This window comes from Salvelinus namaycush, chromosome 13 (assembly GCF_016432855.1).
Source record: "Salvelinus namaycush isolate Seneca chromosome 13, SaNama_1.0, whole genome shotgun sequence".
Taxonomy (NCBI): domain Eukaryota; kingdom Metazoa; phylum Chordata; class Actinopteri; order Salmoniformes; family Salmonidae; genus Salvelinus; species Salvelinus namaycush.
The window spans coordinates 32,367,980-32,395,450 of record NC_052319.1 but is presented as its reverse complement, the minus strand read 5'-3'; the positions used below and the strand labels follow the sequence as shown (position 1 = coordinate 32,395,450).

General features: G+C 41.9%; 1 protein-coding gene across 1 annotated transcript in view; it reads left to right on the top strand.

Moving 5' to 3' along the window:
- The first annotated feature begins 7,045 nt into the window (after positions 1 to 7,045).
- The window catches only part of LOC120058447 (nectin-4-like), a 33,342-nt gene continuing 12,916 nt past the window's right edge, over positions 7,046 to 27,471 (top strand). The window contains exons 1-4 of the mRNA XM_039007109.1: positions 7,046 to 7,149; positions 7,425 to 7,497; positions 10,756 to 11,103; positions 26,657 to 26,962. Of these exons, the coding sequence (XP_038863037.1) occupies positions 7,443 to 7,497; positions 10,756 to 11,103; positions 26,657 to 26,962 (709 nt within the window). The 5' untranslated portion in view covers positions 7,046 to 7,149; positions 7,425 to 7,442. The remainder of the gene's footprint in view (positions 7,150 to 7,424; positions 7,498 to 10,755; positions 11,104 to 26,656; positions 26,963 to 27,471) is intronic.

Here is a 27,471-nt window from a genome sequence, read left to right as displayed (position 1 = left end):
GGTGAGCTACCGAGTGGCTAGGACAGGCAAGCCCCATACTATTGTGGGGGACTTAATTCTTCCTGCTGCCGCGGATATGGCTGGGGGAAAAGGCCAAAAAATGTATACAGACAAAGCCTTCATCAAACAACACTGTTTCACAACGCATCAGTGACATGGCAGGAGATGCTTTGAAACAGTTACTGCTTCGCATACAAGCCAGTGAATTCTATGCGTTACAGCTGGCTGAGTCAACAGATGTGGCGGGCCTGGCACAGCTCCTCGTGTATGTCCGTTATGTTTAGGAAGGGTCAATTAAGGAAGACATCCTTTTCTGGAAACCACTGTAAACCAGGACAACAGGAGAGGATATTTTGGTGGTCAAGATGTGTTGGTATCTGTACTGATGCCGCAAAAGCCATGACAGGGAGACACAGTGTAGTGGAAACACGAGTGCAAGCATTTGCTCCCAACGCCACTTGGGTACACTGTAGCATCCACCGAGAGGCTCTTGCTGCCAAGGAAATGCCTGACAGCTTGAAAGACGTTTTGGACACTGCAGTGAAAATGGTTAACTTTGTTAAAGCAAGGCCCCTGAACTCTTGTGTATTTTCTGCATTATGCAATGATATGGGCAGCGACATAAAGAAAGGCGCTGGTTATCATGGGTTAAAGTATTGACATGTTTTTTGAATTGCGAGATGAGCTTAAAGTTTTCTTTACTGACCATAATCTTCACTTGTCTGACTGCTTGCATGATGATGAGTTTCTCCCACGACTAGCCTATCTGGTTGATGTTTTTTCCTGCCTGAACGTCTTGTCGTGTCCCATGTATATATCTTTTTTTTATTCGCATATATATTTTTTCAACTACAACATACTCTCCTGCAAACCACCTCACCCAAGGGTCTGCTATTTCTTTACCTCTGAACCGGAACCCTCAACATAAGCTAGCCAGCAAACTAGCTAGTAGCCAGCTAGAAACTGCTAGCGGTCATCAGCTACCATTAACCTAGACAACTCTCGCCAGTCTGCACAGCGCGACTCAAACCAGAGCAAATCTGACTTATTTTTCTTCTCCATATCTCCGCATTCCTACCACAAGCTCTGAACCTTTTCACCTGGATCATCGCAGCTAGCTAGCTGCTATCCGAGTTGCCACTCTTGGCTAACGTCTCTGTCCCGAAGCAAGAACCAATTAGCCTGGAGCATGCCTTACTAGGCCCACCTCTGGGCTAGCCGAAGAGGTCCATCAGCCACTCCTTGGGCTACAATACCTCTTTTGCCAATTGGCCTAGACCCCCGCCGACCCTTCACGACTGGACTACCGACGTATTTCGCCCGAGGGGGTTTATCAACTTGCTCCTAAGTCGCAACGTCCCCTCAATGCCCATCTGCTAGCCTGCTAGCCGTGGCCCGCTAGCTGTCTAGAGCATATCGGACTGTTAGCTTAAGAGACCCATCGGACAAATTCTTTGGCCACTATACCTATTCTGGCAATTTGCCTAGACCCCTTTTACCACACGAAGCCCTGCTGATCTACGACAACTGGTCTGCAGACATAACAAGCATGAAGGGGCTACAACAGACTTTCTTCCATCGCGACGTCCCTCTAAGGCCCTTCTGCTACCTTGCTAGCTCCGGCCTTGTGCCTTGTTCATTGCTGTTTTGGTTAGTAATTATTGCCTTATTTCACTGTAGGGCCTCTAGCCTTGCTCAATACACCTTACTTAACCCTTAAATTCCACCTCCCACACATGCGGTGACATCACCTGGTTTAAATTATGTTTCGAGAGACAATATCTCTCTAATCGCCACTCAGTGCATAGGTTTACCTCCACTGCATTAAAATCCTACCATACCTTTGTCTGTACATTATGCCTTGAATCTGTACATTATGCCTTGAACCTGCTCCTTTTACTCTCTGTTCCCGAAAGTACTAGATGACCAGTTCTTATAGCCTTTAGCCGTACCCTTATCCTACTCCTCCTCTGTTCATCTGGTGATGTAGAGGTTAATCCAGGCCCTGCAGTGCCTAGCTCCACCCCATTTCCCAGGCGCTCTCATTTGTTGACTTCTGTAACCGTAAAAGCCTTGGTTTCATGCATGTTAACATTAGAAGCCTCCTCCCTAAGTTTGTTTTATTCACTGCCTTAGCACACTCTGCCAACCCGGATGTCCTAGCTGTGTCTGAATCCTGGCTTAGGAAGACCACCAAAAACCCTGAAATTTCCATCCCTAACTATAATATTTTCCAACAAGATAAAACTGCCAAAGGGGGCGGTGTTGCAATCTACTGCAAAGATAGCCTGCAGAGTTCTGTCTTACTATCCAGGTCTGTGCCCAAACAATTTGAGTTCCTACTTTTAAAAATCCACCTTTCCAGAAACAAGTCTCTACCCTCTGCCACTTGCTATAGACCACCTTCTGCCCCCAGCTGTGCCCTGGACACCATATGTGAACTGATTGCCCCCCATCTTTCGTCAGAGCTTGTGCTGTTAGGTGACCTAAACTGGGACACGCTTAACACCCCAGCCATCCTACAATCTAAGCTTGATGCCCTCAATCTCACACAAATTATCAATGAACCTTCCAGGTAAAACCCAAATCCGTAAACATGGGAATCCTCATAGATATCATCCTAACCAACCTGCTCTCCAAATATACCTCTGCTGTCTTCAACCAGGATCTCAGCGATCACTACCTCATTGCCTGCGTCCGTAACGGGTCTGCGGTCAAACGACCACCCCCGATCACTGTCATACGCTCCAAAAAAACACTTCAGCGAGCAGGCCTTTCTAATCAACCTGGCCCGGGTATCCTATAAGGACATTGACCTCATCGCGTCAGTAGAGGATGCCTGCTATTCTTTAAAAGTGCTTTCCTCACCATCTTAAATAAGCATGCCCCATTCAAGAAATTTAGAACCAGGAACAGATATAGCCCTTGGTTCACTCCAGACCTGACTGCCCTTGACCACCACAAAAGCATCCTGTGGCGTTCTGCATTAGCATCGAATAGCCCCCGCGATATGCAACTTTTCAGGGAAGTTAGGAACCAATATACACAGGCAGTTAGGAAAGCAAAGGCTAGCTTTTTCTAAAAGAAATTTGCATCCTGTAGCACAAACTCAAAAAAGTTCAGGGACACTGTAAAGTCTATGGAGAATAAGAGCACCTCCTCCCAGCTGCCCACTGCACTGAGGCAAGGAAACACTGTCACCACCGATAATTCCGCAATATTTGAGAATTTCAACAAGCATTTTTCTACGGCTGGCCATGCTTTCCACCTGGCTACCCCTACCCCGGTCAACAGCCCTGCACACCACACAACAATTTGCCCAATCCTCCCCCATTTCTCCTTCACCCAAATCCAGATAGCTGATGTTCTGAAAGAGCGGCAAAATCTGGACCCCTTCAAATCAGCTGGGCAGGACAATCTGAACCCTCTCTAAAATTATCAGCCGAAATTGTTGCAACCCCTATTACTAGCCTGTTCAACCTCGTATAGTCTGAGATCCCCAAAGATTGGAAAGCTGCCGCGGTCATCCCCCTCTTCAAAGGGGGAGACACTCTTGACCCAAACTGCTACAGACCTATATCTATCCTACCCTGCCTTTCTAAGGTCTTCGAAATCCAAGTTAACAAACAGATCACAGACCATTTCGAATCCCACCATACCTTTTCCGCTATGCAATCTGGTTTCCGAGCTGATCATGGGTGCACCTCAGCCACGCTCAAGGTCCTAAACGATATCTTAACCGCCATCTATAAGAGACAATACTGTGCAGCTGTATTCATCGACCTGGCCAAGGCTTTCGACTCTGTCAATCAACACATTCTTATCGGCAGACTCAACAGCCTTGGTTTCTCAAATGACTGCCTCGCCTGGTTCACCAACTACTTCTCAGACAGAGTTCAGTGTGTCAAATCGGAGGGCCTGTTGTCCGGACCTCTGGCAGTCTCTATGGGGGTGCCACAGTGTTCAATCGTCGGGCCAAATCTTTTCTCTGTATACATAAATGATGTCGCTCTTGCTGCTGGTGACTCTCTGATCCACCTCTACGCGGACACCATTCTGAGTACTTCTGGCCCTTCTTTGGACACTGTTATCTAACCTCCAGACGAGCTTCAATGCCTCAACTCTCCTTCCGTGGCCTTCAACTGCTCTGAAATGCAAGTAAAACGAAATGCATGCTCTTCAACCGATCGCTGCCCACACCTGCCCGCCCGCCCAGCATCACTACTCTGGACGGTTCTGACTTAGAATATGTGGACAACCACAAATACCTAGATATCTGGTTAGACTGTTAACTCTCCTTCCAGACTCACATTAAGCATCTCCAATTCTAAATGAAATCTAGTACCAGCTTTCTATTTCGCAACGAAGCATCCTTCACTCATGCTGCCAAACATACCCTTGTAAAACTGACTATTCTACCGATCCTTGACTTCGGCGATATCACTTACAAAATAGCTTCCAACACTCTACTCAGCAAATTGGATGCAGTCTATCACAGTGCCATCTGTTTTGTCACCAAAGCCCCATATACTACCCACCATTGCGACCTGTATGCTCTCGTTGGCTGGCCCTCGCTTCATATTCATCGCCAAACCCACTGGCTCCAGGTCATCTATAAGTCTTTGCTAGGTAAAGCCCCGTCTTATCTCAGCTCACTGGTTATCATAGCAGCACCCACCCGTAGCAAATGCTCCAGCAGGTATATTTCACTGGTCACCCCCAAAGCCATTTCCTGCTTCTGCCGCCTTTCCTTCCAGTTCTCTGCTGCCAATGACTGGAACGAACTGCAAAAATCACTGAAGCTGGAGACTCATATCTCCCTCACTAGCTTTAAGCACCAGCTGTCAGAGGAACTCATAGATCATTGCACCTGTAAATAGCCCACCTGTAAATAGCCCATTCAACTACCTCATCCCCATACTGTTATCTGTTTTATTTATTTTGCTCCTTTGCACCCCAGTATCTCTACTTGTACACTCATCTTCTGCACATCTATCACTCCAGTGTTTAATTGCTATTTGTACTTATTTTGCCACTATGGCCTATTTATTGCCTTACCTCCATTATCCTAACTCATTTGCACACACTGTATATAGACTTTTTCTATTGTATTATTGACTGTATGTTTGTTTATTCCATGTGTAACTCTGTGTTGTTGTTTGTGTCGAACTGCTTTGCTTTATCTTGGCCAGGTCGCAGTTGTAAATGAGAACTTGTTCTCAACTAGCCTACCTGGTTAAATAAAGGTGAAATAAAAAATAAAATGATCTGAATCTAGGGTTACATGGACTCTCCGCAACTATATTCAATGTGTGAACAACATTGAGGTTGGAGCTCTTGTGTCTGCATTAACAAGGAGAACGCACAGGTCTTTCCATCCCTGTATGATTCTTTTGTCTGCAAATGAACTCAAGCTTACAGACAACGTCAAATGTGATATAGCGAAGCACCTGGTTGACATGGGTGCGCAATTACTTTCCTGAAATGGACGGCACAAACAACTGGATTCATTATTCCTTTCATGCCCTGCCTCCAGTCCACTTACCGATATCTGAACAAGAGAGCCTCATCAAAATTGCAACAAGCGGTTCTGTGAAATTGTAATTTCATCAGAAGCCACTGACAGATTTCTGGATAGGGCTGCACTCAGAGTATCCTGCCTTGGAAAATTTTACTGTTAAGACACTGATGCCCTTTGCAACCATGTACAGTACCTATGTGAGAGTGGATTCTCGACCCTCGCTAGCATGAAAACTAAATACAGGCACATACTATGTGGAAAATTATTTAAGACTCTCCAATACAACCCTACATTACAAAGTTATGTGCATCCTTTCAAGCACACTCTTCTCATTAACCTGTTGTGAGTTATAGACCATTTTTGATGAACAAATAAGGATTTATTTGTAAGATGGCTAAGTAAAGAGCAAAATCATTGATTATTATTATTATATATGGCCTGGTCCTATAAGAGCTCTGTCACCTCCCACGAGCCAGGTTGTGACAAAAACATACTCCTTCTTATGTTTAATTTACATTTACATTTAAGTCATTTAGCAGACGCTCTTATCCAGAGCGACTTACAAATTGAATAAATGTATCGTATAGTGTGTGTGGCAGGCTTACAATGGTGGCAAAAACAACATTTGAGAGTTCGCTGACCCTAGTGCTAGAGGGGGAACGCAGCTGGAGGTTGAATGTTTGAAGGGGTAGGGGACTATAAAAAGTTTGGGAACCACTGCTCTAGAGAAAGCATTTTCACAGCTCCGAGGTCCAATGGCAGTGAGCTTGACACCACTCCAGCCGACACTTGGCATTGCGTGAGGTGATATTAGGCTTGTGTGCAGCTGCTCGGCCATGGAAAGCCATTTCATGAAGCTCCCAACGAACAGTTCTTGTGCTGACGTTGCTTAAGTTTGGAACTCGATTGTGAGTGTTGCAACTATGACAGACAATTTTTACGCGCTACCCGCTTCAGCACTCAGCGGTCCCGTTCTGTGAGCTTGTGTGTCCTACCACTTCGCAGCTGAGCCGTTGTTGCACCTATATGTTTCCACTTCACAATAACAGCACTTAGTTGACTGGTACAGATGTAGCAGGGCAGAAATTTGACGGACTGACAAAAAAGTGGCATCCTACGATGGGGCCACATTGAAAGTCACTGAGCTCTTCAGTAAGGCCATTCTACTGCCAATGTTTGGCGGTGTGCTCGATTTTATACACGTCACCAATGGGTGTGGCTGAAATAGCTGAATCCACTAATTTGAATCGGTGTCCACATACTTTTGCATATAAAGTGTATCATCAGAGAGAGAGGTCCCAAGTCAGACAGATGCTGGCTTGTTGTTGTATTTAACTTTGTTTTTCTAAAATAAAAAAAATAATTTTGTCCCATCATTCTTGTTTGTTTGTAATGAGGCCTATGGGTATGTTTAATAACCAGTAGATGGTGGTACGGGCTTTCAAAGATGTAGCACACAGTCTATGCAAAGCCAGGAGTCTGCGAGTGGGGTGGAGACTAAACTGTCTCAACCAATGTCCACCCATTGTGCTATAGCTGCTGTGGCTTACTGAGGACATTTTTCTGTCAGCACAAACGTCAAAAAACACATTTCTCGGCTATTCCAGCAGAGGAACTTCCATTCAAAGGTTAGTGGTCTATTACATTTACAGATACAAATGTTTAGATCCATTATTACTGACCAATGTAGGACTGTTTGTTAATTTCTGTTAAAATGTTTGGTCTTCATTGAAAGATGTGCATAGTTTCCATCAAAGATGGATGATTGCATTCAACATTATTTTACATATAGCTTAGCCTACATAAATGTATTGCATGAACAATTAATAGGTCGTCATTATTACAAAACGGCAATTTCAAATAGAAATATAATTATATTATTACATTTCCCCTATGACCCTAGCAATGAGAAGAGCAAAGCATGTTACGTAAGCTGTGCTGTGTGATTCTACTCATCATCCAGAGGGATACAGAAAGTAGGTTTCCAATTGATGTTATAAAATGTATACTATTGAGATCATGTTTTTGTCTCTTTTCTCTTATTGACACAAGGCAAGACAATAACACCAAACACACAATCCCACCATTCAACTGTAGTCCTTGTCCTTTTAGGGTACAATAAGTCACACACATCAGCTCAGTATGTTTACTATGTTTTTAACTCAGTATGTTTACTATGTTTTTAACTCAGTATGTTTACTATGTTTTTAATTCAGTGTGTTTACTATGTTTTTAACTCAGTAAGTTTTGAGACATGCTGAGCATGCACAAGTATCTGGGAATGTATTGAATATCTTACTCTTGATTAAGTGTTAGAAAAGAGTCAGGGCTTTTGACTTATTATTCTAATAACATATTCACTAAGTAGCTTCAGCCTAGACCAGTGGTTCCCAAACGTTTTATTGTCCTGTACCCCTTCAAACATTCAACCTCCAGCTGCGTACCTCCTCTAGCACCAGGGTCAGCGCACTAAAATGTTGTTTTTTGCCACCATTGTAAGCCTGCCACACACACTATATGATACATTCATTCTTATGTTTAATAAATGTGAGTTGTCACAACCCGTCTCGTGGGAAGTGACAAAGAGCTCTTATAGGACCAGGCCACAAATAATAATATAATAATAATCAATAACTTTGCTCTTTATTTAGCCATCTTACATATAAAACCTATAAAAACTTTACATATAAAACCATCAACAACTCACCACAGGTTAACGAGAAATGTGTGCTTGAAAGGATGCACATAACTCTGCAATGTAGGGTTGTATTGGAGAGTCTCAGTCTTAAATCATTTTCCACACACAGTCTGTGCCTGTATTTAGTTTTAATGATAGTGAGTGCCAAGAATACACTCTCACATAGGTACGTGGTTGCAAATGGCATAAGTGTCTTACCAGCGCCATTTGCCAAGGAAAGATACTCCGAGCACAGCCCTATCCAGAAATATGTCAGTGGCTTCTGATTAAATTCAATTTTCACAGACCCGCTTGTTGCAATTTTGATGAGGCTCTCTTGTTCAGATATCTGCAAGTGGACTGGAGACAGGGCATGAAAGGGATAACGAATCCAGTTGTTTGTGCCGTCCGTTTCGGCAAAATAACTACGTAATTGCGCACAAAGCTCACTCAGGTGCTGTGTGTTCTCCTTGTTAATGCAGACAGAGAAGAGCTACAACTTCTGAATCAGCCTCAATTTTGTCCCGCACATTGAATATAGTTGTGGAGAGTCCTTGTGATAATAGATTCAGATCATTCAGGCTAGAAAACACATCAACCAGATTGGCCAGTTGTCTGAGACACTCGTCATCATGCAAGTGGGCAGACAAGTGAAAATTATGGTCAGTTAAGAAAACTTTAAGCTCGTCTCACAATTCAAAAAAATGTGTCAATACTTTGCCCCACTACACTATGTCTCCTTGTCATGGATTTTGCACCATCAGTACAGATACCAACACATCCTGACCACGAAAGTCCATTTGATGTCACAAAGCTCTCCAGTGCATAAAAAATATCCTCTCCTGTTGTCCTGGTTTATAGTGGTTTGCAGAAAAGGATGTCTTCCTTAATTGACCCCCACATAAACTTAACAGACATATACCAGGAGCTGTGCCAGGCCCGGCCCGTCTGTTGACTCATCCAGCTGTAACGCATAGATTTCGCTGGCTTGTATGCAAAGCAGTAATTGTTTCAAAACATCTTCTGCCATGTCACTGATGCATCGTGAAGCAGTGCTGTTTGATGAAGGCATTGTCTGTATAGTCTTTTTGAGCCTTTTCCCCCAGCATTGTCCCAGCCACATCCACGGCAGCAGGAAGAATTAAGTTCTCCACAATAGCATGGAGCTTGCCTGTCCTAGCCACTCTTTACCTCACCATATAAGACGCTTCTAGCCCCTTCTTATTAATGTTATCTGTTGCTTTTATCCATGTCTTCTCACTCAAAAAACTCCTGTGGATTATTTTTCAAATTGGCATGTTTCTAAATGTCTACACAAGAGTGAAGGTTTCATCGAGTTGTGAGATAGGACTTTTGCACATATAACACACTGTGGCTGAGGAAAGGCACTACTCCCAATATAAGTGAACACCAAATCAATGTACAGTAATTCTCGTCGTATTTGCCCCTCTTCGATTATCCAACGTCCCTGTCTGTTGTTTGGTGCTTTCCCGGGTAAGGGGGAAGTAGCTATTCGGCTGCATCAGATTCACAGCTGTCAGTGTCCATGCTAGCTGGGCTAGCAACAAATGTAGAATTACTAATGCTAGCATTATATGTGCTCGTGGAAGCAGAAAAACTTGTGTTGTCGACAGGTGCAGGTGTAGTACTGCGTATAGTCAATGGCGTAGCGGTCTAAGGCACTGCATCTCAGTGCTAGAGGTGTCACTACAGAACACCTGGTTCGAATCCAGGATGTAAAACAACTGACCGTGATTGGGAGTCCCATTGGGCGGCACACAATTGGCTCAGCGTCGTCCGTGTTTGGCCGGTGTAGGCCTTCACTGTAAATAAGAATTTGTTCTTAACTGACATGCTTAGTTAAATAAAGGTGCAATTGAAAAAAATTATAAAGTAACAGTACTACCAGTAGAGCTGGTATGTGTCTCTATAGATGCGGGCCTTACTTTTTTAACCATTCATCCATTTTCGATCTAGCGGAATGAGCAGCAGCTACGTTTGGCTACATACGTACCGTTAGCGGAAATTACCGCAAGAGAGTAACGGTTAATGTCATTGGATGTTAATTATTTGACTAGGCTACCTGTATTTGACATTGTGTTGTTAGTTCACTGAACACTAGATGGTTTAATTTACATTTTGGCAGTGAAACGAGGCTACTCGGGCGAGAAAAACATCACCCAAATGTATAGCCCCGTTGGAAAATCTAAATGGACTGTTTGAAAATGTGAATCACATTTTTCTTTGGAATACCCCCTGAAGGTATTGCGCGTACCCCTGGGGCGTAGACTGAACCCAGGTCAGTATGTGCTTTAGCCATCTCCTCTGACTATGGCTGCCAAAATGGGAATAGGGTCAAATATTGAGCAATTGGCACATTTGTTTTTGCAATAGCCACATTTCAGCATTAATAGGATATCAAAGTTCATAATCACAGCTAAATACTAATAATGGTCTTGTCTGTGTGTTTATGTAACATCTCTGTTTATTAGAGTTCATAAACATCTATTCTACAGGTATCTTTTGGACTGTTTTTTGGCTTGTGTTTTCTCTTCAGGTACACGTGTCATTGGTGAATGCAGGACTGTGGTACAGGGGGAGGATGTGGACTTATCCTGCAGACTGATAGAGACAACCGAGGACCTCGAACAGATAACATGGCAGAAAAGTACTGCGGAAGAAACACAGAACCATAATTTTATGCTGATTTATCCCAATGGGGTTACTAAGTTTATTGCACCGAATGGATTGGCAGATAGAGTCCAGTTTATTGGGAACCCATCAGAGAACCTTGGATCTATTCGAATAACAGCTGTCAGACTGTTGGATGAAGGCACCTTCACATGCATCTTCAGTGTTTTCCCCAGTGGAGCATACAATACAGAGATACTTCTGACTGTGCTAGGTAAGAACTCTTCCTTCACTCTTTGCAGCACTGTTTCTACTTTTGACAGTGTAGAATCACTGCATGTGAAAATCAATACTAGAAAGCCAAAAAGTTGGTAGTTTCATTCTTCAAGTGAAGCAAGAGCAGAGCCCTCATCTACAGGTTTTGCTTTTTCCACACTTAGAAAAAGGGTTCCAAATGGGTTCTATCCAGAGGGATATGATTCGACCTATAACCTTTTTTTACCCTGAGATCCTTTTTTGGAAGAAATTGTTATTTGATGATTACTTGAAATGCAAGAAGGTTTCTACATAGAAACTCTTCTGAATTTGAATAATAATTTTTATTATAATTTTTTTCTTACTTTTAAATAATGCCTGAGCGTTAGTGTTAATCTAATTATTTAAACTTTAACATCAGGAGTCCCAGTAATCTGATAAATGTTTAAAGATGTTTTAAACTGTACCTACAGTGTAAGGGAATATTTGTGCAATGATTCCCTTAATCATTTAACAAATACAACACTGACATAGTTTATATTTTTGCCATGATTTTTGTGTTTCAAACTAGTATTTTCTTTCATTGTATTGAGCAGAGAGTGGGAGAATAGAAGGAAGTCTGAACCAGCAATGTATTGTATGGTACACAGAATATTTTACAGTTTTACATGTAACATGTCTAGTGTTGATTCAGGAGTTAATGTTGATTAAGGAGTTCAGGTGTTAATAACCAGAATTGAATGAGATTATTTTATTTTGTGTAGAGCAGGGATGGCCAACTTTGTGAGGGTGGGGGTAGGGCTGTGGCAGTCATGACATTTTGTCACCTGGTTATTGTCAAGCAAAAACAGACTTCCAGTCTCACGGTAATTGACCGTTAATTAACATAAACACGTTTAGCATCTCCAGGCCTCCAGCATACAAGCCTCTGATTTGCGCCTTTGGAACATCTACATAAAAAAGTGTAATAAATCAATTTAATATACACCATCACAAATCCATAATTTATTTTAGTCAGGTCTAAAGAAACATTATGATATGAAGAACATTTATTTCAGAAGAACAGAATATGAGTTGGCCTACTGTATGTTATCTGGCTATGCTCCGTGCCATTTAACTGACAAGATAAACTTATACGTCCCGTGCCATTATTTTATTTTATATGATTTTATATTATGAAGAATATAATTGAACTTAGCTGAAAAAAATGGAAACAACATTTTTCTTGAAACAGGTCCTATATGCTAGATTTAGAGTTTAGTTGTGGATGATACCAACCTTAAATATGTCTTATAAATCAAAACATATATGGGCTGCATGGTGCGACTCTAGGCTGTTGATGATTTGAGAAAGAAGCAAAAAAAGCTTGCGCTCTGTTCCTTTTCTCGGGGTGCACAGCTGTTCTCTCACCAGGTGATTTTCACCCATCAGACTATTCTCAATTTAATCTTGTCTTTACTAATATGTAACATTTGTTTCGGTTTAGAATGGCCCATTATCAAATGGGCAGAAACAGGGGCAGGGGAAAAATACATGTAACCTGTATGCACTGGAATAGGGAATGGAAGCGCCGAGCTTTCCCACTGGTCTGTTTTGTAGGCTACTTGGGTTTTATAGCAGAGAATGTGCTTAATATGAGCAGCTGAAAAATAAATACAACACTTATTTCACTCCACGCATCGACCACTGTTTGAGGAGTATGCTCTCGCTGCCCAACAGGTGATATCTTGGATATCCAAGATGGCGTAGCAGTCGGACTTGTGTTTTTGTCTTGTCCCTTACTATCCCTTGTAAAAACTATTTTTCCTTGTTTTTTACGCGTATATATATTTCATATTTTAATATCACTTTCTATCTACGGACTGAATATACTCTCCCGCAACCCGCCTCACCCAATGTGGTACGGATCTGCTATTTTTATACTTAAGAACTTATCAACTCATCAAAAGCTAACTGGCTACCAGCTAACTGGCTACTAGTTAGCCACGGCCCGCTAGCTGTCTAAAGTACATTCGGTCTGTTAGCTTAAGAGGCCCATCGGACAAATTCTTTGGCCACTAAACCCACCATACGGAGCCCTGCTGATCCGTCGTCTGAACCGTTGCCTGAACCGGAACCCCAACAGAGCTAGCCAGCTAACTAGCTACTAGCTAGTAGTCAGCTAGCCACTGCTAGCAGTCATCAGCCACCTCTAGCATGGACAACTCTCGCCAGTCTGCACAGTGCGACTCAAACCAGAGCAAATCTGACTTATTTTTATCCATATCTCCGGATTCCTACCACAAGCTCTGAACCTTTTTTTTCTTCACCTGGATCATTGCAGCTAGCTAGCTGCTATTCGAGTGGCCACTCCTGGCTATTGTCACTGTTCTGAAGCAAGAACCAATTAGCCTGGAGCTAGCCTTGCTAGGCCCATCTCCCGGCTAGCCAAAGAGGTCCATCAGCAACTCCTTGGGCTACAATACCTCTTTTTGCCAACTGGCTTGGACCTCTGCCGACTCATCACGACTGGACCACCGACGTGATTCGCCCGAAGGTCTTTTTCTCAACTGGCTCCGCCGTCACTTCGTCCCCTGAAATCCCATCCGCTAGCATGCTAGCCGCAACCTGCTAGCTGTCCAGAGCACATCGGACTGTTAGCTTAAGAGGCCCACCGGACAAATTCTTTGGTGACTATACCTATTCTGCCAATTGGCCTGGTTTACCACACGGAGCCGTCTGCCGACGTAACAGCACGAGGGAGTCACAACAGACTTTCTTCCGTTGCGACGTCCCTCCAAGGCCCTTCTGTTAGCTTGCTGGCCCCAGCCCGCAAGCTGCCTGAAGCCACTCACTGGACTCCTATGATCACTCAGCTACGCATGCCTCTCGCTAACATCAATATGCCTTGTCTATTGCGGTTTTTGTTAGTATTTATTGCCTTATTTCACTGTAGAGCCTCTAGCATTGCTCAATACGCCTTATTTAACACTTTAGTTCCACCTACCACACATGCGGTGACATCACCTGGTTTAAATGATATTTCTAGGGCCAATATCTCTTTCATCGTCACTCTATGCACAGGTTTACCCCCACTGTATCCACATCCTACCATACCTTTGTCTGTACATTATGTCTTGAATCTATTCTACCACGCCCAGAAATCTGCTCCTTTTACTCTCTGTTCTGAACGTACTAGACGACCAGTTGTTATAGCCTTTAGCCGTACCCTTATCCTACTCCTCCTCTGTTCCTCTGGTGATGTGGAGGTTAATCCAGGCCCTGCAGTGACTAGCTCCACTCCCATTCCCCAGGCGCTATCATTTGTTGACTTCTGTAACCGTAACTGCCTTGGTTTCATGCATGTTAACATTAGAAGCCTCCTCCCTAAGTTTGTTTAATTCACTGCCCTAGCACACTCTGCCAACCCGCATGTCCTAGCCATGTCTGAATCCTGTCTCAGGAAGACCACCAAAAACCCTGAAATTTCCATCCCTAACTGTAACTTTTTCCGACAAGATAGAACTGCCAAAGGGGGCGGTGTTGCAATCTACTGCAAAGATAGCCTGCAGAGTTCTGTCTTACTATCCAGGTCTGTACCCAAACAATTCGAGCTTCTACTTTGAGTAAAAGAGAATGTTTTGGGGTTTTCACCCTCCAGACATTATTTCCTAAAGAACTTAATGATGAAATGCCTATGTATGTTATGTTGTGAATTTGAATTTGAACCTGAAATATGTGCCTATTTAAGATTACTCTGATGTTTCTCGTACGATGTACCCAATGACTAATGAAAACTTGCTATGTCCTCATTGTGATTTTACAGACATGTTTAATACTTCTTATGTATACACTTTTGTAATATTTATGAAATGCATATTGTTATATTTGGTAGCACGTATTTGTTTTTCCTTTGCCTCCACCCCCCTTCGATTTGTGGAATGGATGTGGGTGGGGCTAGGTCTACATAAGGGTGCAAATTTCAAAAAAATTCACAAAAGCTCTGACGAAGGCCGTGACGCCGATACGTAAGCTTATTAAATATCAGTGATACTATCAAGAGCAGTGTGCGGTTTCTGTTTTCCTTCATCTTGTTCAACTGTTGCCATGCACCTGCAAAAAAGATTGCTCAGATGTGCGAGTGCCTTTTGAATTTTGAGCTTCTACTTTTAAAAATCCACCTTTCCAGAAACAAGTCTCTTACTGTTGCAGCTTGCTATAGACCACCCTCTGCCACCAGCTGTGCCCTGGACACCATATGTGAACTGATTGCCCCCCATCTAGCTTCAGAGCTCGTGCTGCTACATTGACCTAAACTGGGACATGCTTAACACCCCGGCCATCTTACAATCTAAGCTTGATGCCCACAATCTCTCACAAATGATCAATGAACCCACCAGGTACAACCCCAAATCCGTAAACACGGGCACCCTCGTAGGTATCTTCCTAACCAACTTGCCCTCCAAATATACCTCTGCTGTTTTCAAACCAAGATCTCAGCGATCATTGCCACATTGCCTGCATCCGTAACGGCTCTGCGGTCAAACGACCACCCCTCATCACTATCAAACAATCCCTAAAACACTTCAGTGAGCAGGCCTTCCTTATCGACCTGGCCCGGTAATCCTGGAAGGACATTGACCTCATCCCGTCAGTAGAGGATACCTGGTCATTCTTTAAAAGGGCCTTCCTCACCATCTTAAATAAGCATGCCCCTTTCAATTTTTTTTAAAACCAGGAACAGATATAACCCTTGGTTCTCTCCAGACCGGACTGCCCTTAACCAACACAAAAACATCCTGTGGCGTTCTGCATTAGCATCGAATAGCCCCCGTGATATGCAACTTTTCAGGGAAGTTAGAAAAAAATATTCACAGGCAGTTAGGAAAGCTGAGGCTAGCTTTTTCAAGCAGAAATTTGCATCCTGTAGCACAAACTCAAAAAAGATCTGGGACACTAAAGTCCATGGAGAATAAGAGCACCTCCTCCCAGCCGCCCACTGCACTGAGGCAAGGAAACACTGTCACCACCAATAAATCCGCAATAATTGAGAATTTCAACAAGCATTTTTCTATGGCTGGCCATGCTTTCCACCTGGCTACCCCTGCCCCGGTCAACAGCCCTGCACTCTACACTGCAACTCGCCCAAGACTCCCCCATTTCTCCTTCACCCAAATCCAGATAGCTGATGTTTTTAAAGAACTGCAAAACCTGGACCCATATAAATCAGCCGAGCTAGACAATCGGAACCCTCTCTTTAAAATTATGTGCCGAAATTTTTGCAACCTCTATTACTAGCCTGTTCAACCTCTCTTTCGTCTCGTCTAAGATTCCCAAAGATTTGAAAGATGCTGCGGTCATCCCCCTCTTCAAAGGGGGAGACACTCTAGACCTAAATTGCTACAGACCTATATCTATCCTACCCTGCCTTTCTAAGGTCTTCGAAAGCCAAGTCAACAAACAGATTACCGACCATTTCGAATCCCACCGTACCTTCTCCGCTATGCAATTTGGTTTCAGAGCTGGTCATGGGTGCACATCAGCCATGCTCAAGGTCCTAAACGATATCATAACCGCCATTGATAAGAGACATTACTGTGCAGCCGTATTCATCGACCTGGCCAAAGCTTTCGACTCTGTCAATCACCACATTCTTATTGGCAGATTCAACAGCCTTGGTTTCTCAAATGATTGCCACGCCTGGTTCACCATTTACTTCTCTGATAGAGTTCAGTGTGTCAAATCGGAGGGCCTGTTGTCCGGACCCCTTAAAGTCTCTATGGGGTGCCACAGGGTTCAATTCTCGGGCCGACTGTCTTCTCTGTATACATCAATGATGTCGCTCTCACTGCTGGTGATTCTCAGATAAACCTCTACGCAGACGACACCATTCTGTATACTTCTGGCCCTTCTTTGGACACTATGTTAACTAACCTCCAGACGAGCTTCAATGCCATACAACTCTCCTTCCGTGGCCTTCAACTTCTCTTAAATGCAAGTAAAACTAAATGCATGCTCTTCAACCGATCACTGACCGCACCTGCCCGCCCGTCCAGCATCACTACTCTGGACGGTTCTGACTTAGAATATGTGGACAACTACAAATACCTCGGTGTATGTCTAGACTGTAAACTCTCCTTCCAGACTCGCATTAAGCATCTCCAATCCAAAATTAAATCTAGAATCAGCTTCCTATTTCGCAACAAAGCATCCTTCACTCATGCTGCCAAACATACCCTTGTAAAACTGACCATCCTACCGATCCTTGACTTCGGCGATGTCATTTATAAAATAGCCTCCAACACTCTACTCAGCAAATTGGATGCAGTCTATCACAGTGCCATCTGTTTTGTCACCAAAGCCCCATATACTACCCACCACTGCTACCTGTACGCTCTCGTTGGCTGTCAATCGCCAAACCCTGGCTCCAGGTCATTTATAAGTCTCTGCTAGGTAAAGCCCCGCCTTATCTTAGCTCACTGGTCACCATAGCAGCACCCACCCGTAGCACGCGCTCCAGCAGGTATATCTCACCGGTCACCCCTAAAACCAATTCCTCCTTTGGCCGCCTTTCCTTCCAGTTGTTTGCTGCCAATGACTGGAACAAACTGCAAAAATCACTGAAGGTGGAGACCCATATCTCCCTCACTAGCTTTAAGCACCAGCTGTCAGAGCAGCTCACACATCACTTCACCTTTACATAGCCCATCTGTAAACAGCCCATCCAACTACCCCATCCCCATACTGTATTTATTTATCTTGTTCCTTTGCACCCCAGGATCTCTATTTGCACACTCATCTTCTGCACATCTACCATTCCAGTATATAATTGCTATATTGTAATTACTTTGCCACCATGGCCTATTTATTGCCTTACCTCCCTTATCTTACCTCATTTGCACTCACTGTATATAGATTTTAATTTTTTCTACTGTATTATTGACTGTGTTTGTTTATTCCATGTGTAACTCGGTGTTGTTGTATGTGTCGAACTGCTGTGCTTTATCTTGGCTTTATCTTTGCAGTTGGGTGCTTTGCTGCAGGAGGGACTGGCGCACTTCACAAAACAGTTGGCATCATGAGGAAGCAAAATTATGTGGATATACTGAAGCAACATCTCAAGACATCAGTCAGGAATTTAAAGCTTGGTCTCAAGTGGTCTTTCAAATGGACAATGACCCCAAGCATACTTCCAAAGTTGTGGCAAAATTGCTTAAGGACAACAAAGTCAAGGTATTGGAGTAGCCATCACAAAGCCCTGACCTCAATCCCACAGAACATTTGTGGGCAGAACTGAAAAAGCGTGTGCAAGCAAGGAGGCCTACAAACCTGACTCAGTTGCACTAGCTCTGTCAGCAGGAATGGGCCACAATTCACCCATCTTAAGCTTGTGGAAGATACCCAATGCGTTTGACCCAAGTTAAGAAATTTAAAGGCAATAGTACCAAATACTAATTAAGTGTATGTAAACTTCGGACGCACTGGGAATGTGATGAAAAGAAATCAAAGCTGAATTAAATAATTCGCTCTACTATTATTCTGACATTTCACATTCTTAAAATAACATGGTGATCCTAACTGACCTAAGACAGGGAATCATTACTTGGATTAAATGTCAGGAATTGTGAAAAAATTCTGTTTAAATGTATTTGGCTAAGGTGTATGTAAACATCCAACTTCATCTGTATATACAGCAAAGCACCCCACAACATGATGCTGCCATCCTCGTGCTTCACTGTTGAGATGGTGTTCTTCAGCTTGCAAGCATCCCCCTTTTTCCTCCAAACAATTATATTTTTGTTTCATCAGACCAGAGGACATTTCTCCAAAAAGTACAATCTTTGTCCCCATGTGCAGGTGCAAACCATAGTCTGGCTTTTTTTAATGGCGGTTTTGGAGCAGTGGCTTCTTCCTTGCTGAGCGGCCTTTCAGATGATGTTGGTATAGGTCTTGTTTTACTGTGGATATAGATACTTTTGTACCTGTTTCTTCCAGCATCTTCACAAGGTCCTTTGCTCTTGTTCTGGGATTGATTTGCACTTTTCGCACCAAGTACATTCATCTCTAGGAGACAGAATGCGTCTCCTTCCTGAGAGGTATGACGGCTGCGTGGTCCCATGGTGTTTATACTTGCATACTATTGTTTGTACAGATGAACGTGGTACCTTCAGGCGTTTGGAAATTGCTCCCAAGGATGAACCAGACTTGTGGAGGTCTACAATTGTTTTTCTGAGGTCTTGGCTGATTTATTTTGAGTTTCCCATGATGTCAAGCAAAGAGGCACTGAGTTTGAAGGAATGCCTTGAAATACATCCACAGGTACACCTCCAATTGACAATTTTCTGGAATTTTACAAACTATTTAAAGGCACAGTCAACTTAGTGTATGTAAACTTCTGACCCACTGGAAATCTGATACAGTGAGTTATAAGTGAATTAATCTGTCTATAAACAATTGTTGGAAAAATTACTTGTGTCATGCACAAAGTAGATGTCCTAACCGACTTGCAGAAACTATAGTTTCATAACAAGAAATTTGTGGAGTAGTTGAAAAACAAGTTTTCATGACTCCAACCTAAGTGTATGTAAACTTCCGACTTCAACTGTATATAGACTCAGCAAAAAAAGAAACATTCCTTTTTCAGGACCCTGTCTTTGAAAGATAATTCGTAAAAATTCAAATTACTTCACAGATCTGCATTGTAAAGGGTTTAAACACTGGTTCCTAGGCTTGGTCAATGAACCATAAACAATTTACGAACATGCACCTGTGGAACGGTCGTTAAGACACTAACAGCTTACATAAGGTGGGCAATTAAGGTCACAGTTATGAAAACTTAGGACACTAAAGAGGCCTTTCTGCTGACTCTGAAAAACAGCAAACGATAGATGCCCAGGGTCCCTGCTCATCTGCGTGAACATGCCTTAGGCATGCCGCAAGGAGATAGATGTGGTCAGGCCAATAAATTGCAATGTCCTCGCAGTGGCAGACCACGTGTAACACCTGCACAGGATCGGTACATCCGAACATCACACCTGCGCGACAGGTACAGGATGGCAACAACTGTCCGAGTTACTCCAGGAACGCACAATCTCTCCATCAGTGCTCACATTGTCCGCAATAGGCTGAGAGAGGCTGGACTGAGGGCTTGTAGGCCTGTTGTAAAGCAGGTCCTCACCAAACATCACCGGCAATAACATCGCCTATGGGCACAAACCCACCTTCGCTGGACCAGACTGGACTGGCAAAAAGTGCTCTTCACTGATGAGTCGGGGTTTTGTCTCAACAGGGGTGATGGTCGGATTCACGTTTATCGTTGAAGGAATGAGCGTTACACCGAGGCCTGTACTCTGGAGCGGGATCAATTTGGAGGTTGAGGGTTTGTCATGGTCTGGGACAATATGTCACAGCATCATCGAACTGAGCTTGTTGTCATTGCAGGCAATCTGAACACTGTGCATTACAGGAAAAACATCCTCCTCCCTCATGTGGTACCCTTAATGCAGGCGCATCCCGACATGACCCTCTAGCATGACAATGCCACCAGCCATACTGCTCGTTCTGTGCGTGATTTCCTGCAAGACAGGAATATCAGTGTTCTGCCATGGCCAGCGAAGAGTCCGGATCTCAATCCCATTGAGCACGTCTGGGACCTGTTGGATCGGAGGGTGAGGGCTAGTGCCATTCCCCCCAGAAACGTCCGGGAACTTGCAGGTGCCTTGGTGGAAGAGTGGGGTAACATCTCACAGCAAGAACTGGCAAATCTGGTGCAGTCCATGAAGAGGAGTACACTGCAGTACTTAATGCAGCTGTTGGCCACACCAGATACTGACTGTTACTTTTGATTTTGACCCCCTTTTGTTCAAGGACACATTATTCCATTTCCATATTTCATATGGAAAGAAGTATGTTCAATAGGAAACCGATATTAGCAGGTGCGTTTTATCTTCATCGCGTGTGCATTCACAAATTTCCAAATTTCCATGGAATCAGTACGTAAAAAATCTCTTCCCAACTATTTTGCAATCTATATGGGACTGCTGTCAATCCTTTGGCCCTTAAATGAAACTGGTATACTCTTTTATTTATCACAATTGTCTTTATTGCAGGGCCGACAGACAAGTTCCTTACTTTATCCTCCTTCCACTTTCCTCTTCCATTTTTGTGGTAATGCTGATATTATTGAGTTGTAATTTTGGGTAGAACAGACATTTCTATATTTTTTGTCAGCTGCATTTGCGACAGAACAGTCATGCCTACGATATAACTTACAAAGATTATACATATTAGTTTTTTAAAATCATTAAAAAATATATATATATTATATTGGAGTTTAAACACAATATTTGTTGCATTATTTTTTCTGTCGTTTCTGTACTCTTTATATAGATTGTTTTAATGTGAAATTAATGAGGTTGATTTTTAAGGTTATTGAAAAGTGCGGTGAATAGTGCCACTTTTTTAGGATGTCAATATAAATGAACGTATTTAATCTTCTTTGTAATTTTGTCTTGCCATTTCATCATTATATGTGTTAGTGTTTTTACCATCGAGGACCACTTTGGAAACAAGCTTTTTAAATGATTCTATATGCTGTTTAAATAATTCAATTCAATACATTTTGAATGCTTAGCAGAACAGGAAAATTGTGAAATTCACACACTTATCAAGAGAACACACGATCACACCTACTGCCTATATTCTGGCGGACTCACTAAACACAAATGCATCTTTTGTAAATAATGTCTGAGTGTTGGAGTTTGCCCCTGGATATCCGTACATTTTTCCGCACATTTTTAAACAAGAAAATGGCGCAGTCTGCTTTGCTTAATATAAGAAATGTGAAAATATTACATTTTTACTTTTGATACTTAAGTACATTTTAAACCAAATAATTTTAGACTTTTACTAAAGTAGTATTTTACTTGGTAACTTTCACTTTTACTTGAGTAACTTTCTATTAAGGTATCTATACTTTCACTCAAGTACGACCATTTGGTACTTTTTCCATCACTGATGATTTGAAAAAGTTGCAAAAAAAGGCAAGCTGTGTCTTGCCTTACTGCACAACCTGGGCATCATTCCTAATTGATAATACATCATTCACAAGTGATATGCTATTATAGTCCCCCATCAGACTGTTCTTAATTGAGTGTCATCTTTACATTTACTAAATAATATAAGTGTTAAATGAGTTTTTATTTAGAATGGACCATTATCATGCGCCAGTCTCGGGAACAGGGGCAATGGGGGAAAAATATGTAATGTATGTGCTTAAATAGCAAAGGGAGCAAGCTTTTCCTGTGGTTAATTTTCATGCCAGTCAGGTAGGCTATACTCCTGTACTAAATTGTCATACTTGAGTAAAAGTAAAGCTTCTTATGGCTGCAGTCCCGTTAACGGGATCGATATGACAACAGCCAGTCGAAGTGCAGGGCGCCAAATTCAAAAAACAGAAATCTCATAATTAAAATTCCTCAGACATTCATGTGTCTTATATCATTTTAAAGGTAATCTTGTCCGATTTCAAATAGGCTTTTCAGCGAAAGCACGACAAACGATTATGTTAGGTCACCACAAAACCACAATAAATCACAGCCATTTTTTCCAGCTAAAGATAGCTTCACAAAAACCAGAATAGAGATAAAATGAATCACTAACCTTCGATTATTTTCATCAGATGACACTCATTGGACTTCATGTTACATGCATGTTTTTTATATTAAATTCATATTTATATAAAAAATTCTGAGTTTACATTGAGGCGACTAGATTCACTAGTGGCAAAAACATCAAGTGACTTTGCATAGCCACATCGTTTCAACAGAAATACTCATAAATATAGATGATAATACAAGTTATACACATGGAATTATAGATATACCTCTCCTTACTGCAACCGCTGTGTCAGATTACAAAAAAAATGTACGGAAAAAGAAACCCACGCTATAATCTGAGACGGCGCTCATAAGTAAAACACCACAGCCGCAAAGATGGCGTCAACATAAACAAGAAAATATATGATAAATATTCCCTTACCTTTGATGATCTACATCAGAAAGCACATCAGGAATCCCAGGTCCACAATAAATGTTTGTTTTGTTCGAAAAAAATCCGTTATTTATGTCCAAATACCTTCTTTTGTTAGCGCATCTGGTTTACATATCCAAACGCTAATTCTGGTCAGCGTTATATCGGACAAAAACTTCAAAAAGTGATATTACCGGTCAAAGAAACATTTCAAACTAAGTACAGAATCAATCATTAGGATGTTTTTAACATATAGCTTCAATAAAGTTCCAACCGGAGTATTCATTCTTGTCTTCGTGAGCAATGGAACGCAAGTGAGTACCATGAGGAAAAAGCATGATCAGAAAATGGCTGCTTGATGGACACCTGACTGATTCTGCTATCATTCTCTCCCACAACATCATAGAAGTCTCATTATAATTTCTATTGATGGTTGATATCTAGTGGAACCCCTAGGCAGTGCAACATCATTAATAGCTCAAGTGGATTTCTTTAGGGACTCTGGTGAATACACACAGGCTCAGATTTCTGACTTCCTGTTTAGATTTCAACTCAGGATTTTGCCTGCCAATATGAGTTCTGTTAATCTCACAGACATAATTCAAACAGTTTTAGAAACTTTAGAGTGTTTTCTATCCAATACTAATAATAATATGCAAATATTAGCAACTATGACTGAGGAGCAGGCCGTTTGATATGGGCACCTTTCATCCAAGCTACTCAATACTGCCCCTTCAGCCATAAGACGTTAACAGAAAATGAATCAAGTAAAAGTGAAAGTTACACTACTTGAGTACAAGTCTAAAAGTATCTGGTTTTAAATATACTTAAAGTACAGTGGTAAAAAAGTACTACGTTGTCATACTTGAGTAAAAGTACAAAGTAAATGTTATACATCAAATTCCTTATATTAATCAAACTGTGTTGTTATTATTTTTTATTAGGGACAGGCAGGGGCACACTCCAACACTCAGACTCCAACACAATTTTAGGGCTCCCATGTGGCGCAGTGGTCTAAAACACAATCTCAGTGCTAGAGGTGTCACTACAGACAACCTGGTTTGAATCCAGACTATCACAACCGGCTGTGATTGGGAGTCTCATAGGGTGGCGCACAATTCGCCCAGTGTCGTCCGAGTTTGGCCGGTGTAGGCCGTCATTGTAAATTAGAATTTGTTCTTAACTGACTTGCCTAGTTAAATAAAGATAAAATAAAAACAATTTTAAAAAATTATGTTCAGGACAACATGAAGTGGATGATCAATCATTATCAGGCTGATAACCATCTCTGGCTTCTCAGTGATGGTTAAAAATAAGGAAATGTACGTTTTTCTGTGTTTTAATTTTTTAAAACACATTAGTGATCATAGGCAGAAGGGATGATAAAGCATTATATTTTTAGCTGCCATAATTCTGTTCTGCTTGAGCATTCTAAATGTAACGAGTACTTTTAGCTGTCAGGGAAACAGTATGAAGGAAAATGTACATCATTTTCTTTAGGAATGTAGTGGAGTAAAAGCATAATAAGTTGTCAAAAATATTAATAGTAAAGTAAAGTACAGATACCCCAAAAATCTACTTTAGTTACACTTAAAAGTGTTTGTACTTAAGTACTTTACACCACTGGTCTAGCCTATAGAAAGCTGATGGGATCCTCCCTCTTTTTAATAGAGGCCACCAAAACTCTGTTATCTCATGCAATTGCTTAGCCTATAGAAATGCTTTGCAATAGGAGCTCATGGGCTTTCATTAAGTGTTTGATTAGATTTTTGATTACCTTTGCAATGATGTCAGAGGTATTAGAGGGACAATAGTGTGCAGAGTACAAAGTAGTATGCACGTTTGTTAGGCTACTAATGACCATCAGCAGCATCAGAGCTTGGAGAAACCTAATCCCCCCAATTCTACACGTTTTGCCATGGGGTGGAGAGACGATTTTACAATTTTATAACTAGTTGCACATCCTGGTATGATGGTTAAAGACTCAAACCACACCCATTATTTTCTTATTTCCCAGCATGCTCTATTTTAGGTAGATTTGTTTGTTTCAATATGTGTTTTTGTATGCACATTGATTAGTTGATTAACCTTATGCTACACAAAGATAAATAGCATACAAGTTCTCAACTAATCCAATTGTTTACTGTGTTGGAATTGCACCCGTTACTGAGATAGTTTCGATGGTTTAGGTAGATTACTTATCAATCATTCTAAAATGTAGGTTGCAGGTGATTAAAATGTCAAATAGTTGGATATCCTCGCTATGGCTGAGCAAGGCATTTAACTGTCATGCTGTACATAAGGTTTGGACACAGGCGCAGGAATACGTAATAGGGGGTTTATTTTCTCCACCCAAACAAAGCACGCATATATATATATATATATATATTAACACAGGGTTGAAACCCAAACAAAAGAGCGAGGTGTAAACCTCAACATAATCACAGCATGAGACCCATAATACAAGAGCACATAGCACAAAAGGTACTCACAGAACCAACAGACATGGTAACAATAATCGACAAGGACAATGGGGAACAGAGGGCACATATGTAACATAATAATCAAGGGAAATGGGAATCAGGTGTGCGTAATGAGACAAGACAGTCCGGTGTTGGTGGTAATAAATCCAATTCAATGATGGCTAGAAAGCCGGTCTACCTGGGTATCCGTGACATTAACCCTAATTTGCTCCAGCGGTGCTGTACTACTTTGCCTGACCCTGTAAAATAACACATTTCACTGCAATTATCTGGTGTATGTGACAATAAAACATTTTAAACTGTATAATATTATTTATAGAGGGTTCTAGGCAGAACCATTTACAGGGGGATCTATGAAGAACCCATAGAGATCCTATTCTAATTCCTAATTATTATTCTAGGTAGAACACTCTGCAAAGGGTTCTACCCAGCACCAAAAAGGGATCCTGTATGGGGACAAACCAAAGAACCCTATGTGGTTGTACTTAGCAACTTCCTTTCTAAGAGTGTATCCTCTTACTCAAGCTGTAACCAGGAGAGTACAGGCATCAATAGTTTCCACAATGGTGGAACAGATGTTGAAATATACAGAATACACCACTATATCCTGCAATCCTTAATGGCATAATCACTGGGCTGTGAATGCTTTAGAGTGGAACTGGTGAAGCTGAAAAACAGATTTTGTGATGTGTGTGAAACTAAATACCTCAGGTGCAAGTACCTCTCAGCAGGATGATCTAAAACCTGTTAAAACTTGATTGCCCATACCTCCAATACAGTACATGTGTAGCTATTAATGATGTATATTGCAATTGGCCAGATAGAGAACATGATAGAGTTTATTTAAAGTTTGTTGGTCATGTGACATGAGCATTTGGGTAAGTTTCACATGTGTGTGTTCTGGTTGTTCTTTCATGTTTAGTTCCACATTCATCTAGGCCAGGTCGCAGTTGTCAATGAGAACTTGTTCTCAACTGGCCTACCTGGTTAAATAAAGGAGAAATAAAATAAAATAAAAAAATTATAAGGAGTGACTTGTTCATGTTTTCTGTTCTCTGTTTGTTTGTTTTCTGGTCATAGTTCCTCCAGTGGTGAGTGTGACAGTTGATGTTCCTCCTGTCATTGGGGAGAATGAGGTTATCTTGGCAATCTGTGTGGCTGCTGGTGCTAAGCCACAGGCAGATGTAAAGTGGAAGACCGGTACATTTGGCAGTTTGTTGAAGACAGTGACCAACTCCACCCAGCACGCCAACGGCACAACCACAGTCCTCAGCCACCTGCTTGGGGTGCCAACCAGAGCAGCCAATCAGCAGCAGGTCCAGTGTGTGGTCAACCAGTCTGCCCTGGCAACAGAAAGGAGCTACAACTACAACTTAGACATCCACTGTAAGTATATACTCCACTACTACTTTCCTACACATAGACAGACAATGTAAATATATTCTACTACCACTCTCCTACACTATCGGCATCCACTGTAAATGTATATTCCATTATCAATGTCATAGACCATAGACATCCACTGTAAGTATATACTCCACTACTACTTTCCTACACATAGACAGACAATATAAATATATTCTACTACCACTCTCCTACACTATCGGCATCCACTGTAAATGTATACTCTACTATCACTGTCATAGACCATAGACATCCACTGTATGTATATAGTGTCACTGTCTTCACTGGCTGTAGCCTAGTAGCCCCTCTAACCAGTCCATGTCTGTCTATACACTCTTAGAAAATAAGGTGCTATCCTAGAACCAAAAATGTTTTTTTGGCAGGCCCCATAGGAGAACCCTTTGAATAACCCCTATTAGTTCCAAGTAGAACCCTTTAGGGTTCCATGTAAAATCCTTTCAACAGAAGAAAGCCTTTGATTTGGCCTGTAA